Below are 17,095 nucleotides of genomic sequence, written 5' to 3'. Positions count from 1 at the left end.
TTCATGACTCTTCCTGATCCAAGCTAAGTACAGACACAGGGAGTGAGCATTTGAAAACTCTTGGAGCAATTTGATAGTGTCCTCAAATGAAAGTGTGGGATTTTGTATTTTTTTAATGGATGGTCCATAATAGATTGGGCAGAAAAACTGTTCCTTCACTAGAGATAATTTAAGAAGTCTTGCCTTAACATACAATTACTGGCATTTCTCTTGGTCCATCCAGATCTTAAGCCCATTGACACTTGGCTTCCATCAAATCTATAATAACACAAGTGAACTCTTCCCATTATTAACTTTTAAATTTGAAATAATCTCAAAGCCAAAGGGAAGTTCCCTAGTTAAATACAAATATCTTTTTTATTCTGAATTAAGAGTAAATTGCCAGCATGATGCTTGCTCACCCCCAATTTTGTAGAATGTCCCTCAGTTTGGGTTTGCCTGATGTTTTCACATGATTACGTTCAGGTTATGCATGTTTGGTAGGAATACCACAGAACTGATGCTTATTCTTCTTACAGCATCCAGTCAGGTAGTACGTGGTGTCAGTTTGTCCCATTACAGGGACAGATGTTAACTTTTTTCACATGATGCTAATTTTGATCGCTTGATTGAGGGTTTCTGTACAATAGTTACTTTTTCCCTTTGTAATTAACAAATATTTTGTGGTGAGATGCTTTGGTACCACGTAATCTTTATCTCCTCTTCAGATTTTAAATCTATCTGTCTATCTATCTATCTATCTATGACAGATGGTCTCATGGATTCCTATTCTATTTAGTGGGTTATAATCCATTTCTATTGTTATTTTTATCCTGAATTGTTCAAATATAGTTCACAGGAGCCCTTTCAGGCTAACTTCAGTGTCCTTTTGACATGTCCCCATTTTTCTTTGGGCATATCTTTACTTTCTGGTGCCACAAGATGTTCCAATCTCATCTTATACTTTCCTAACCCTGAAATCAGCCTTTTCAACAAAGAGCACTAGTTCCTTTCAGTGGAGAGTGGTATTTAGAAACCAAAGTCTGAGTGTTTGATGTGCTCGTTGCTGTTGGATAGGCACTGCTCTCAGGCACTCTCAGTGGTCAGAATTAGAGAATATATACACATTCTATCTATCTGTCAGTTGATTGATTGATTAATCTATCTATCTACCTACCTATCTTGAAAACCATGAGCTCACCCTGATACCTTTAATTCTACTCTAATACCACTGGGTTCATTTTCTCTCTTTCCATATTTGTAACCTCCTCCTTGACAACAAGGTACCTGGTTCCTATTATCCTCAATATATTTATTATTTGATCAAACCCCTCCCCCCTTATGGAACCAATCTACTATTTTCCTCACCAAACATGGGTTCAAGTGTCACTTTCTGGGTGGCAACTCAGCTGGGTCACTGCATGACACAGAGTGACAATTTGATATTAGGTGATGAAAAATATAATTTTTAACATCTCCTCTGGTAGAAATTATGCTGGTGACATGATGGAATCCTGAAATCTTAAGGCAAGTAAAAGCCACTGAGAGCCAAGATGTGATAAGGAAAGAGAAGTGCTTTCCAACCATTTCCCAGGTGTTGAAAAGATACTTGTTTTTTGCTTTTGGTTCCCTTACCTTTCGAGATGGAAGATGATGAGATTTCTATTTTTGAAAGGATGTAATCATTTTCAAAGACCGTTTATTAGGAAAAATTATATGGAAATTGAATCTTGTTGGTTCTTGCATGACTTTTAACAGAAGAAGGTCCACTTAAATAGGGCTTGTGTGGCATTTGTTCATACAGAAGTGAACAAGGCAGATAAAGTCCCCGCCCTCAGGGAACTTATAGTTCAGTAACAGAAACATCAAAGAAAGGTGGCAGTTTCATAACAGAGAAGCGTGGAGACCTGTGGAAGATCAGAGCAAGGAAGACCGCCTCACTGGGGGGATAAGGAAAGTCTTCCTTTCTTGGGAAACTGTCATCTAAGTTTTGAATTGAAGGAGTTGGGTTGGGTTCAGGGGGTGGGGGAGATCGTTCAGGTTAGAAGGAAGGGCACCTACAGAGGAAGAGAACTTGGCATGTTTGAGGTGCCTAAATAAAGTTAGGGTGGATTAAAGGAAGAGATTTAAAACAAAACAAAAGACAGTTGATTTGGAGCCAGTGAAGAGCTATGTAAATCATGTCAAAGGTTTTAGATTTTAGACTTTATCCTGCGGTCAGTGGGAAGCCAGTGAGGATTTTCCAAGGGGTAATTATCTCCACAAATCTCCAAGCTGTCCTGCCTTCAGCCATGAATTGATGAATTAAAAGTCTTCCTGCTTTCCTGAGTCCATTCCACCGGGTTTTTTTCTATGTACGTCTAAAGGCCGGCCGCCATCTTGACGAGTGCCCTGGGTTATGGGAGAGGCCATGCTCCCAAGAATGAACACATGTGGGCCTCCTCTTGATGGTACTTAGAAGTAGAGAATAAAGGAAGCACTTAGGCAGGTGCACAAGCCCGATTTGAAGGTGTAACCCACGCACTTTTGTAAAACACCCTTGAGGAATGAGTTTGGGAGGAAAACCCAAACATTTCACCGAAGTTACACTTTAGACCTGTTAAAATGTCTTTTCATAGGAGGGGTAGCAGCAGACAGTTCTCTCTTTAGTGCCTGTGTCTATTATTAGATATCCTGGTTTCACTTCCAAGTTCTAGGCAGGCCGGAGAAACCCAGTTAGTTAGGTGATGATTAGCTTAGGTTTTGGAACTAGTTTGCATTTTCATGCCAGGTGTCAAGTTGATTTACCAAGTCAGACAGTTTGCCCAGTGGGACATTCTGGAGAGCTGTCAAGGAAAAGATGTGGGTATTGAGTCCCATAACCTGTCTGTTTAGGTCTTTTAATATGTGGAAAGATACGTTAGTTATACCTCTTATAAAAATAAGATTTCCAAGGTGTTTTGACTTCTGTTGTCAGTTTGAATTGAATGCACATGTGATGTTCATTACATTATTATAAAGCTTATTGACTGGGTCATTTTCCCTTCATTATCTCCCAATATCACAAAGAAAACTCCTAGATAGAAAAAAAATGTTTATATCAGCACAATATTCAGAGCTTGGTGCCTTTGTTCCATGCTGAATTAGAGCTGAATGAGGCCAAGTCTCACTTGAGATAGCCTCAGTCCTCCACAGTAGAAGACCTTGGTGTGGGTGACTGACAGAAGGATTCCCTCCCAGGCCCAGGTGAGAGAGAGCGCTTCTTCAGGAGTGTACAGTGTTTTCCCTTTGCTGCAGGTAGGTACAAATTGCGTATCTTGTAGGGGCACAGCTGGCTGTGTGAAGGTTCTAAAGCTGAACGTGGAGTATCCTACAGATGATTATGTATACCGCCAAGTTCCTTGAACATTCTCTGGTGACCGAAGTATAATCACAGTAGCTGCAACTCACCGAGACCTTAAAGCCCAGTACTGTAATTCACACACAGTTATTTCTCATTTTCTCAGGTAACCCTCCCAACAGCTATCTAGGATAGAATCCAAATGACCCAAACTCTTGAGACCAGATATATTCCACATTTTTCTGATTTTAGAAAGGCCATGAAGTGTCCATACCATTATTTAGAAAAGCAGTGCAACGCATGTACTATTGTTGAACACACCCAGTGGAGTCTGGGGCTGCACCTGTCATCAAATTCGATTTCTGCTGTGAAACTTAGAGTTTGTTCTATTAAGTGGGATCAATAAAGACCAAGAAGAACCTCATGCTGTTTCACCTCGGGTTTTGCTGCCAAGTAATTTATGATAAAACTTAGTTTTAATGGTTCCTCTGTGCTTTCAGAACTTAATTTCAGTGCTCCAAACTACAACAGTCAAATTGCTGGTGCTGTCCAAAGATCTGGGCAGATGGCGAGGGACTAGCATCGTCCATGTTAGCCATCTAGCCTGGCTGCTTTTGTGAATTCTTTCTGAAAGTTCATGCCCCAGGAGGAAGCTCAATCATTCACTCTGGAGACAGGCTCATTGCCTGAAAACGTTGAAAGGACTGGGAGCTCAAGCAAGGAATCCATTTCTTAATTTGAGGAGGCGCAGGGATAAGCGTTCACTCCACTACCTGACTAGGTTTGGCGGAGTTGGGCCAACGCTGGCCAAATTCATTTACTGGTGGTCATTGAACACCACGTCTGCTCTCTGCTGTTCTCCTTTGCTCTTTAAGATTGTTCCTTCTGCCTTGGATCAGAAACTCCCTGTATTTTTATTTATCTGAACCCAGTGAATATGTTCATTTTTAAAAACACATGCCATTTGGGAAGGAATTGGTAAGAAAAGGTTAGGTCGAAGTAGGGTTCGGCAAGGGGTGAACGTTGAAGGTGTTCAGTGAGGTCAGAACTTCTCAAGTTACAGAATTCAAAGTTCTTTTTGGACATTGCCTTCAGTGGTTTGAAAAGGGCAACTGTCATGGTTAAACCCATCACCTTCACTCCTGACAAGATACAGACTGTGGTCTTTCTTCTGTGACAAGCCTATGGTCATGGCTTCTGGGACGTAGAACTTTGGAGAAGAACAACACTTCCTACCTTTCCGTTTTGTAACAGCTTCTGCTGTCACTGCTGATTGTGCTGGGTCTTCTGGTACACACAGCGTCTGGGTTGTCCCTTGCTTTGCTGGGGACATCACATGGTGGCCTGGTTACTTGCCCTTTACCGATGCCTGGTTACCCCATGCTCCAAGTTAGGAGAGCTGCTTCCAAAAATTCAGACTCAACTGCACAACTGTGTGAACCTACATACAAAGAAACATGCAGTCTTGAGCTGAGAACGAAAAGGTGATCAAAGGACCTAATTCTTGTAAGATCCCTGCTCTGTGCCCGGTAAGAAATGCGAGCTAATCTAAACCAGGCCTGGGAGCAGGATGGCCCCCGTGACTGCTGGAGTTCAGGGCAGGATATGACAGTCTCTTACTAACCATGGCAACTTGCCGTGAGCTTCCCTAGGGAGATTGATGTTTCAGAGCCATTTCATCTTTGTAAATAAGCTACTTGCTACTTAGGGGGGGAGGACTAGGGGTGGTGGTGGGAAGAGAGTGCAGGACAGGCCATTAGAGCACCAAAGAACACATTCATGTTACATGTAATGGTATTTTATTTCTCATGACCTTGAATGTAAAGGTCAAAGGTTTCCCCAAAAGTTGTATGCATCTGACATCACAGGTATTCTCAGTCTCTCTGTCTTTATTTCTCATTACTCAAATATAAATTCATACCAAAGCTGGTCAAGGAGAATTAAACATATGCTTAAATGTGACAGTCATTTTTCTGGATTCATATCTGAAGTTCGAATCCTGATTCCACTGCTTGTTAGCTGTGTAACTAACTTACTTCACCTCTCTAAACCTCAGTTTCTTCATCAGTAAAACGGGAATAAAATAGTACCAACCTCATCAGTAAGTTAGTACAGTCAGTGCCTGGTGCACAAAAGGCTTCCAATAAGAGTTGTTTTTATTGCAGGTTTTTTTAAAATTAATTAATTTATTTTTGGCTGCATTGGGTCTTTGTTGCTGTGCACGGGCTTTCTCTAAGTTGCGGCGAGTGGGGCCTACTCTTCCTTGCGGTGCGCGGGCTTCTCATTGCGGTGGCGTCTATTTGTTGTGGAGCACGGGCTCTAGGCGCGCGGGCTTCAGTAGTTGTGGCACGAGGGCTCAGTAGTTGTGCCTCACAGGCTGTAGAGCGCAGGCTTAGTAGTGGTGGTGCACGGGCTTAGTTGCTCCGCAGCATGTGGGATCTTCCCGGACCAGGGCTAGAACCTATGTCCCTTGCATTAGCAGGCAGATTCTTAACCACTGCGCCACCAGGGAAGTCCCATTACTACAGTTTTTGTTCTAAGAAAAGACCTAGAAAACCTTAGCAGAGTTACTTATGAGTTATTCTTCTGCAGCTACTGGAGCCCTGATGCAAATGATACAACATGCTTTTATAAAATTGCTTTCTAGTCCTAGCTGAGATTTATTCATAGTTACTTCTTTAGAATTAAAGTTTCTCATATAAAATCAGAGTTCAAGAATTAGCTTTCAGTAGTCAGCTGTGATTTCAAAAAACAAAGGCCATTATTAAGCATGTTGGGTGACAGTGAAATTACAAATTACCGTGAAAATATTTTCTTTTTTGGGGAGGGGGGTGATAATATTCATAGAGCTAAGCTCACTGTGTTGGTAGAAATGTGTTTAACCAAAAGATCTTCGTGGGGCAATTGCTACTTACCATGATTTTTATCCTTACTGTTTTAATTAAATATTTTTCTTTTTTTGGTCTTAAACTATGCTTACCCTGCAGATGCAAAACTCTTTCCTTCTCCAGTTTTCATTTTCCAGTTCTGTTCAGAGGAATGATCCAATATCGACAACTCATCCAACATCCCACCGTACCTTGAAGTAATAATATTTGGAAGTTTCTCAGACTTGTGTCGCCAGGCAGGGGTGTTTCTCATTTCTGAGCTAGGCTTATATTCTGAAGATGCGTATCATTGCATTCTCCCACCCCTGGGGCCTTCAAAGGAGGAGATGAAAGGACCAGGGACTAGCTCTTGGTGTGTGGGTCATAGCTGGAACCATACAAGCCCATGGACTCCGGATCTGACAGGCAGGATATTCCCTTGTATTGGCAGGAAGTGGAATTTAAAATGCAAGTCTGAGCCCCTTTCTTTCTGGTGATCTGCGAGTCGTTTAGATGTTTGCAAGCTCACCCCAAGGCTCCGTGAAGAAAGGAGATCATTGAGGGGCCTTGGGCCAAAGCATGTTATCTGGTGGGCGTCTTTGTTCGGTTTGGTTTTTAAATAAGAGTGGGTGATGGCTTTTTCCTTTCTTTTGAGAAATGTAGAAACAAAGGATCTTTGATTTTTAAGACGTCAGATGCCATGTGTATAGAATATGATAATCACCAAAATCCTAATGTTTGACCAAAATAATTTTCTTAACTGTGGGAATCCACCCTCTTGGCTTTTTAGAAGTTACTCCTCTTCTTATAGAGGGAGGGTGTGGGCTGTCATGGATGGCAGCAGCTGTGTACTGAGGACATGCAGCCCTAGCTCTAGTTTCTCTTGGGTGGGAAGAATTGCGGGTTTTTCTCTCTGCCCCCATCAGCACAGGGAAATCCATCTTGTTTGGAGGATCCAGAAACGCAGTCAAGGCGTGGCTTTTTCTCTCTGGACAGGGCGTGGCTTAACTACTTAAAGAAACAGGAAACACAAATTCATGTTTCCTAGTTTTTTCTTCCACTAATCATGGGAGACAGCATTTACTAATTTGGAGTGAAATTCTGCTTCCCCCACTCTGCTCCTTAGTCTGCCTGTGAGAGTCACCAGTGAATGTGACCAGTGCTTCTCTAAGACCCCAGGAGGTGTCAGCTCAGTAGCTCCCCTGGGCCTGTGTGTGCTACCTGGTGAGACAGAAAGGCTTCCGGATCTGCCTGGTCCATGAAGGTTAAAGCCCCAGCTTTATCTGCTTTTATTAGCATGTGTGGTAATACTTAAAAGAAAAAAATTCTGGTTTGTTTTATAATTTAAAATTAATTCATGCTTATTGTAGAAAAAAACTTGGAAAGTAAAGAATAAAGGTAAAAGGCAAAGTGATTCATAATCCTAACTACTCCCTGCCTAGTTTTTCTCATGCACACATGTGCCTGGAAGATAACATTGGGTCTACATGTGTATTAGTTTCATATTGCTGCTGTAACAAATCACCACAAATATAGTGGCTTAAAACAACACAAATTTATTATCTTATAGTTCTTGAGGTCAGAAATCTGAAATGTGTCAGCTATGTACTGAATTGTGTCCCCTCCCAAATTCAGTATGTTGTTGAACGCCTAACCTCCAATGTGATGGTATTTGGAGATGAGGCCTTTGGGAGATAGTAAGGGTTAGATGAGGTCATGAGAGTGGGGCCCTCATGATGGGATTAGTGCCCTTATAAGAAAAGGCACCAGAGACCTTGTTCTCTCTCTGTGATGTGTGGACACAGCAGGAAGGTAGCCATCTGCATGATAGGAAGAAAGCTCTCACCAGAACCTGACCATGCTGGTACCCATGCTGATCTGACACTTCCAGCCTCCAGAACTGTGAGAAAATAATTTCTGTTTTTTAAGCCACCCAATCCATGGTATTTTGTTATGACAGTTCAAACACACTAAAATAGTGTTCTTCTGTGCTAAAATCAAGATCTTGGCAGGGCTGTGTTTCTTCTGGAGGCTCTTGGGGAGAATCCATTTCCCTCCCTTTTCCAGTTCTAGAGGCCATCTACGTTCCTTGGCTTGTGGCCCCTTCCTCCATATCCAAAGCCAACAGTATAGTATCTTCAAATCTCTCTCTCTCTCTCTCTCTGACCCTCCTGCATCTCTTTTATGAGGACCCTTGTGATTACACCAAGCCCAACTGGATAATCTTGGATAGTGTTCCCATCTCACAGTCTTTAACTTAATCATACCCGCAAAGTCCTTTTGCCATGTAAGGTAAATATTCACAGGTTTGGGGGATTAGGGTTTGGACATCTTTGTGGAAGCCATTATTCTGCCAACCACAAGACTGTTCATCTTATCCTGACTAGGTTTTACCATGTGTCATGTGTGCACTTTTGTTTTCTTTTACACAGCTAATAAGTAGTGAGTTAGGATTTGAACCCAAGCAGTCCAACTCCGGAGCCTGCTCTCCTAAACCCCTGCAGTATTTCTGCTTTTGTAACCTGCTTTTTCTCTTAATGTATTTTGAATATTTTCCCATGTCCATAACTATTCCTCTAAATTTGAGAGACTAAAACATGACTTATAATGGCTAAATAATACTCCATCATCTGAATAAGCCACAACTAATTTAACCATTCTCTTATAGTCAGATGCCTTTGTTGTTTCCACATATGTAAATTATAAGCAAACAAACGAACAATGGTGAAAGTTCTTGTACGTAAGCTTTGTGCCCATACTTATTAGTTGAACTTGTGCCCATAAGTTAGTAGTTAGTGGTTAACTAGTATACACTAGAGAATAGTATTTTCCAAATTGTTTTCCTCAAGATATTAATAGGGATTCTATGAAATGAGGTTCTGTGGTTAAATAAATTTGAGAAACGCTGCACCCCCATTCCTAAACTAGAGATTCACAATCATATTAGCACTAAAACCTTAGAGAAGTCCCCTGGTAAGGAAATCTATCTTGTTTTATCATTAAAGCTTTCTTTAGTCGAGTGTTTCTCAAACTTATTTGACCAATAACCTTTTGACCGTTTGCAGTGTTGCGTAGTATCCTTACAAAGCTAAGGTAATAGGATGTGATTTTAGAAACATGGCTTTGGAATCATCCCAGCCAAGTGAAGCTGCTTATCCTCAAACATCTTTAAATGCTTAAGTCTAAAATGACTCTAGATGGAACAGTTTGGACAAGATCATATGTATGAAGTAAACTCGAGTACGTTTTCTGCCGTCCACTTTGAATTCCAGTCTAGCTTTCTTCTGTTGGTTCCTATGTCAGTTAAGCTCACGTTGTCCCTGCTCCCTGCTCTGTAAATGTCAGGGACCAGGCCTTGGCCAGGACCACCACAGGTCTGCCTTGAGGTCTGCGTGACACTTACTGTTCATGTTGTTTCTGGGATCCTTCAAGAGAGCTATTTTGTAGAGTGTTCAGCCCAGGTGAGAAACTAGATAGCAGGATGTTTATCATTGAAAATAGAGGCCACTTTCAGCTGCCGTCAGCTATGCAGTCATTCACCAGGTGAATAGACTTATATGAGAACAAGTTTTGATGGGACAAGTGGGGATGGGACCTGGGGGTACTGGGGAAGTGCTGGATGCACGCCAAGGAACACCAAAGATAACCATCATTGTTTGGGGATTCTAATGAGATTTGTCCTCGGGGCCAAGGAACTTCAAAGTGCTTTCCAAGGCCATAAAAGATGAGACAGACTTCCCAAGCTTTGCATCACATTTATGTCATGATCCCCCTGGCCCGAACAGTGGTGGTGTCTGCAGTGTCTGTTACTGGTGGAAGAGCACGAGAAGTTTTTTCACCATCCTAATCAAAGAGAAAACTTGATTAAGCTGCAAGCTTCGTCCCTCTCCAGCTTTTTGATGGCCTGTGTGGTTCCTAAGATTGCGTGAGAATTCCAGTCCTGGTTGGAACCGTACTGGAGGCAGGGTGATTGGAGATCACGGTAGAGAAGGCCAGCCAAGCCGACTTCCCCAGATGTCAACCAGCCCAGAAGTCCGGGGTTGGGGCTCCCTTTCTCTGGAGACCTGTGACAGCTTCTCCTGAGGCTCTGATGTGGCCTTGGTTATCTGAACTCTTCTGTTCTCTCCAGGACCTCTCAGCCACCTTCTCTTTGGAAGACACTGCTCCAGACCTGCTAAGCTAGTCTTTGGTTCCTGTTACTCATGTGACCTCTAGTGGCTGTAACCGGCAGAACTTGCTCTGGGGATGGGTTTCATTTTGCTGGCATACTAAGAAATGAGCAGGAAATGTCCACTTCTTTATAGTAACTTTTCACGCTCTTTACGATTCTCTTTCAGCACACATCCAATTATATAATTTAGCAACAGTCAACACAATTTGGGTTCCAGACCTGACTCTGATTGTTACTAACTAATGTAATTTGGATTGATGTTAAGCATCTGAGCCTCCATGGTCTAAATTGTTCAGAGATGTCATGACATTCACCCTGACTACATCCCAGGGTGGTTGTAAGGATCAAATGACATGAAGCCTATCAATGAAATGCCATATAAACGTGTTTGTTATTACTCCAAAGCCATCGCGTCTGTGGTTCTGTAGACCAAGATGGTTTTATTTCATGTGCTTTGGTGAAGGCGTTTAAACACTTTGCTCAGATTCTGTATTGGGAATTCTGTCCCAATCCACAAGCATTTAATAAGTGGCTGCTCTGTATATTTCATAATGGACTTGCTGATTCATTCAACAGCCTGAACGCCTGCCTTGTGGGATTCAGCATTGACCAGGACAGACAAGGTCCTCCTCTAATGGAGTTTACATTCAGATGAGTTAGGGGGATTCATAGACCGATTGAAATGGTCCCTATCTTCAGGTGACTTTACAGCTTTATTGAGAAGAAAAGCTTAAACAACCCGATTGATACAGTCAGTATGTGAAAAAGGCTTTCCCAGAAGTATAAACAAAGTATTATGATGCAGGGGTGGTATATGTGAAAGGGTGAAGTTAGAGGCACTGAATATGTACTATGCTTTCTAGAAGTTTAATGCTGGAGGGTTGGCTGGTGGGAGATGATTTGGACACTTGAGAGGTCAATTAGAAAGTGACCAACCTGGTCATGTGGTATCTATTTCTAGTTTTAGAAGAGTTGTGAAATTTTTATGCAGAATTTCCCATGAAATTGCTCATTCTTACTCCATAGACATATTGTTCTTTGAGATTCCAAATAAATACTAACTAGACTCATTGGATGCTTGCCATTCTAAATATTAACTTTATAAATATTAATTTAGTTCTTGTACCAACCGTATGAGGTAGGTACTTCTATCAACATACCAATTTTACAGATTAGGAAACTGAGATAGAAAAACTTCAAAAAAAAGGCAAGTAACTTGCCCTAAGGGTATTTGGCTGCTAACTAATGAGCTCAAACCCAAGCAGGCTGGCTCTAGAACTGCATGCTCACCACTGGGCTGTATTGTTTCCTCAAAGCTTCATTTTAAAAGTCAATCAGGGACTTCCCTGGTGGTGCAGTGGTTAAGAATCCACCTGCCAATGTAGGGGACACAGGTTCGAGCCCTGGTCTGGGAAGATCCCACATTCCGCAGAGCAACTCAGCCTGTGCGCCACGACTACTGAGGCTGCGCTCTAGGGCCCCTGCTCCGCAACGAGAAGCCCAAGCACACCTCAGCGAAGAGTAACCCCCGCTCACCGCAACTAGAGAAAGCCCATGTGCAGCAATGAAGACCCAACGCAACCAATAAATAAATAAATAAAGGTTAAAAATAAAATAAAAGTCAATCAGAATTTTTAGAGATACACACTACGTATTCAGGGGTAATATATTGCCTAAGGTCTGAGATTGCTTTAAATATTTTAGTACAGGAGGGTGGGAGGAAGGCAGGCAGGCAGGACAGATGGAGCAAGGGTGGTAAAATCTTGATAAATGTTTAATATAGTTGATGGGTCCATAGGTGTCATGATAGCATTCCCCGATTTCCATAATAAAAAATAGAAACCGTTTCTAGAGAATTTGAAGATTGAAGACCTTAAAATATTTGTAACCTTACTGTTAATATCAAAAGACTTTTTATCGATGATCTGGGTAGTTGAGGTCAAAGCAATGAGTTTCACTAAGTTCACTAATGTGATGGTGGGTGTCTGTGTATTAAATGGAGTGTCTGTGTATTAAAAACCACTTCCCCACCTAACTGCCAAATGTGCTGGCCATATATATGTATTTTTTAATCAATAAAGGTTGATCTTCTTGCCAAATGTATTTGGTAGAATAGCAAAATGTTTGAGTTAGAATGGACTTCCAAGACAACTTCTCCCCAAATTCTCATTTTCTAGCTAGGGAAGTTGAAACTTGGAGAACTTAAGTGATCAGCTCAAGATTAAAGGGGGAACATTACATGATTGTCTACAGCCAACCTCATGGCTGGTTCATGGAAGAGCAGAAATTAAAACTCGGGCTTCCTGAACTCCGGGGGGCTTCCCAACTCCCATCAAAGGACCTATGCCCAGTAAAGTCCTATAGCCACCCACTCAGAGACATGGACCCCAGGCTTCACTTGTGATTCCAGCTCCATCAGGCAGTCTTGGGGGGAGTGAGGCAAAGAAAGATGAGCTGTCTTCATCTTGGGTCTGGAGGAGGTCAAATGGGTCTTTACCCTCCCCTGGTGGTTTCTGAACTTTTGTGCTTGAAATATCCATTTATTTTGTGTGTTTTCTCCACATTCCTTGTTCGGAGACCCTAGCTGTGTCTCCCATAAGGGGCATAGTTGGAAAAATCATGACTGTTGCACCTGAAGGTACTTCTCAGAGGTGCGTTTGGGGCTCTGGCAATATAACCCACTCCTTCATTGGCCAGAAGGCATTTCCCAAGAGGGTGGGATGCAGGCGGTCTTAGTGACAGTGCCTAGCATCACCACACCACTGTGGATGACTGTGGACCCAATCTTCTCATGCTGAGAATACCTGTATGGCATCTCAAAAACTAAAACCTCACCTTTCCCAAGTCTGATGCACCCCTTTTCTACAACATTGAAGCTGCTGTTGTTGGCACTCATTCCTTAAGATCCGGGATCTCAAACCTAAGTGCTTTCAGGACCGTGGCAGGTAAGGTAAAGAATGAAGCTGGCCAGTGTAAGACTGGAGTGACCTGGGAAGAACAGCTTAGTTCTCGTTCAGAGGTTTTACAACATGTGTTGTCCATACAAAAAACCCAGGCTGGGCATCTGACCATTGGTGACCTCTGAAAGAGAAGAAAGAGGGAAGGGAACCAGGAGACCTGGATACCATCGCCAACTCCTGGTGGCCCAGCACAGCCTTCCCTTTGTTGAGTCTAAGTTTTCCTTATCTGTAAGAAATGGGTCTTTAAGGTTCAAAGGCACCGCCACCTCTGACAGTCTGATTGTATGATCTGTGATAGAATACTTGTCCCCAAAACAACTGGAGGCAGCATCTGTCTGTCTGTCTGTTTGTCTGTCTGTCTGGCATATACCTGCAGAGTGCCTGAGAGCCCTCTTTGGTCTGACTGACTTTAAAACCGGTTTCCTTGAGGTCTTTGTTGGATGGGTTTGTGACATTAATCCTTAAGCACATTGTTCCCTGTAATAAAATGACCTGCACTTAACCATCATTCTGGTACCCCTCGGTATGTCAGAGGTTGCTTTTTTTGCCAGTGTTCTTCTCTTCTTTTCGAAAGCAGTCGTGACCAGACAAGCTTAGAAAGGGTGTTCTCTTCGTGTTGTTTCAGGGAAAATAGAGAAAGTCCAACCTCCTCCATCCCCCACACCTGAAGGTCCCAGCTTGCAGCCTGACTTAGCCCCCGAAGAGGCTGCCGGATCACAGCGGCCCAAGAATCTGATGCAGACCCTCATGGAAGACTATGAGACACACAAATCTAAAAGGCGCGAGAGAATGGATGATAGTAGTGTAAGTTTCTCCTCCTTTCCTCTTTCGCGTGTCCAAGGGTGAATTTCAGTACGGCGTACGGTACTCCGGTTCAGGCATGGATGTGTGTGCGGTTGTCTGGCCGGCACTGTGGTTCCGAACAGCACCAATGTTCAAATGTGTGGTTTAACATGCCTGCAGTTGGGTTGGGGGTTTTGCCTTGTTCTCAAAAACTTTGATCATGCAAAGAGTGGGTCTTTTGGCTGCCAAGTTCTAGTTTTGAGTCTACTGGTACGGCTAGTGCGTGAGGTGTGGGGTGTGTGTGTAGAAAGACACCGCGCAGGGGCAATGCGGGAGGAAGGACACGAGCTCCCTGAAATCACCCGCAGGCACCGGGGAGCTGATCTCAGCCATCGCTCGCCTGTTCTGTAGAGATGTTATTTCTCTAGAGAACTGTGACGATGCTATTCCTTCAGTGTCTGCTCTGGGCGATCCCTATAAATGGTACACAGTGCTCGGAAGACAGTATGTTTTGGGCTGTTACCAAGCCGGTGTGTACAGTCTGGCAGGAGAGAGCCACTTAAAATGACAGTTAAAAACCGCATAGTTACCCTGCTACCCTCAACCCCGAGAACTTTGCACGTGACATTCCCACCAACCACAAAGGAAGCCGTCTACACTGTGGTTTCTTTCTCCAGTAAGCGGCTTGAGAGCCAGTGCTGTCCACAGCCTGCACAGCCAGGAGCCTGGGCATCAGCCTCAGGGGTCCGTGCCAACCTCCTTGGAATCCATTAGCATTTATTGAGGTAACTACCTCCTCCCCGCAAATAGCTTGGTTTGGTTGAGGATACTCCCCAGTTGACCCAGGACAGTCCTGGTTTATGCCTGTTGTCCTGGAGTAATTATTAATAGCATCATCTCCTTTCCCTCTTAAAAGCGCCCCAGTTTGGATGCTAAATTATTTGGTCGCCTTACACTTGAATGCGATGGGGCGCACAGTAGGAACTCCACGCTGATTCACTGCCTCTCGTATCCAAGCTGGCTGAGTTAAAGGTTTTCTGGAGTTGAAGCCAGATACTGAACACTTAGTGGTAAAGAAAGTAAGCAAACACACCTATGGCAGCTGAATGACCCACTTGGTGTGTCTCAGTCTCCTCTCACTTGGGTTTGAGGCCTAAATTGCTTGGAATACTGGCCCAGCTCCTCTGTTGGGCTGGAATATTTCTGGGCTGTTCCCTGTATTGTACAGTGGGATGGGCCTGGCCCTTAATGGCTGCTGCTGAGGTTTCAGCTGCCGGGGCTCCTTCTCTGAGCCTGTAGGACCTTTTCTGTCCACGAAGTCACTTTATCTGGCTCTTCTTTTCAGCCCTTTTTTTAGGTATTTTCTGGAGTCTGTGACCCCCTTGAAGCTTAGGGCTATAAGGGGCTTTTCTTCAGTGATTCCACACCATACATCAGCAGCTTTGGTGGAAGTTAGCTGGGATGTGTAGATGGCGAAGAACCAATGGACCACTTGCCTGTGACCCAGCTGAGTGATTTGGAAGCACACTCTCTGTATCTCTTGTGCATGCCTTTTGTGTTGAAGTGCAGGTGTTAGGGGAAAACACCATACCCAGAAGTGAAGTTACTCATTTCAGAGGCAGAGGCTGACCCACTAACACTCAGGCAGCCACCTGGTGAATGTCAACCAGGTTGGATTTTCCCTTTCATGAAGGAAGCTGCTTAGAATCAGCCCTTTTTTTTTTTTTTTTTTGCGGTACGCAGGCCTCTCACTGTTGTGGCCTCTCCCGTTGCGGAGCACAGGCTCCAGACGCGCAGGCTCAGCGGCCATGGCTCACGGGCCCAGCCGCTCCGCGGCATGTGGGATCCTCCCGGACCAGGGCACGAACCTGTGTCCTCTGCATCAGCAGGTGGACTCTCAACCACTGCGCCACCAGGGAAGCCCTAGAATCAGCCTTTTAACATACTGATTGCCCTTCACTTACACAGTGAAGTGATAGCCTCCTGTCTCTATTTTTCTCAAGTAATTTAACATTTCGGGTAAGAAAGAAACCTAACTAATCAAGCTGTTACTATCCCCAGATCTCAAATTCAAGGCCAAGTGTTTTGCACTGTTGTTGATATTACAAGAGAACCAAGTTTGTTGCTGTTGAAAATTCTTAGGAACAGAAAAAATAATCTATCCAACCCACTATATCCTCTTTTAAGAGACCCAAATCTGGAAAAAACACCCCCCCCAAAAAAAACATACTTCAATTGCTTCTAAAGCAAATATATGCTCTTCAGTGAGACTTCATTTCAGAGCCGCCTGTTAACCTGTCTCAGTTCTTTTGATCCAGGGGATCTTTCTGTTGTGTCGTCATCCGTCACTGGAGAATATGTTGAAGCTCATCTCTTTTCCTACTTGATCTGTGGCCCCTTCTTTACTGGTCTCTCATACCAGAAGGATAGTCATAGGGGGCAGCTGGATGGCTTGAAGCTTGAGTTGTGTTGTAACCGGCTTCCCTGCTCCAGAGGTTGGTAGTTCCGCTCTCCTGGCTTCGTCCACATACACTGTCCCCAGGGCAAGCTGTGGCTTCTTCGATCCTCCACCCGCTATGAACCTCACTTGGCTCACCTGGGTCCAGTGTCACCCGGCACTCCCACCTGCCAATATTCCTTCCAAAAAGTCAGTTGGCAGCATTTATGAGTCCCTCACGCGTGAGCAGGACCTAACCACGTGTTCACGCATAGGAAGCAGCAGGCTCTTTCTGAATTGAATGAGAAGCATTCTCATCTGCTGTACTTCCCAAGGAGAAGGTAGACTTAAAAACAAAGTGGGGTAATCGGGATGTATGCATAGTGATACGCTGGGTACAATGATGTCAGTGAGCGTGAAGGAGAGAAAGAGAAAGAGAGGGAAGGCAAACGAAGCTGTGCCCGCGTTTCCATGAGTAGCTTTCACCAACCTACCTGGGGAAAAAGACCTCATCCTCACCAGCAGAACAGGTACACATCCCTCCGCCCCAGAGCAGCGACGGTGTCTGGAGTCCTGTCC

The 17,095-nt window shown here is 43.7% G+C and overlaps 1 protein-coding gene across 7 annotated transcripts in view; it reads left to right on the top strand.

Moving 5' to 3' along the window:
• Positions 1-17,095, top strand: part of PALM2AKAP2 (PALM2 and AKAP2 fusion) — a gene marked incomplete at its 3' end in the record, with an annotated part of 497,367 nt that overhangs the window by 468,390 nt on the left and 11,882 nt on the right. For 5 of the 7 annotated variants that reach the window (XM_082655999.1, XM_082655998.1, XM_082655997.1 and 2 more), the window contains one exon: positions 13,922-14,100. The exons of the other annotated variants lie outside the window; for them this stretch is intronic. In XM_082655999.1, coding sequence (XP_082512125.1) covers positions 13,922-14,100 — 179 coding nt within the window. The remainder of the gene's footprint in view (positions 1-13,921; positions 14,101-17,095) is intronic. 7 annotated transcript variants of the gene reach the window in all.

Source organism: Grampus griseus (assembly GCF_964374135.1).
Source record: "Grampus griseus genome assembly, chromosome: 6".
Lineage (NCBI taxonomy): Eukaryota > Metazoa > Chordata > Mammalia > Artiodactyla > Delphinidae > Grampus > Grampus griseus.
This window is presented reverse-complemented; position numbering and strand designations above follow the sequence as displayed.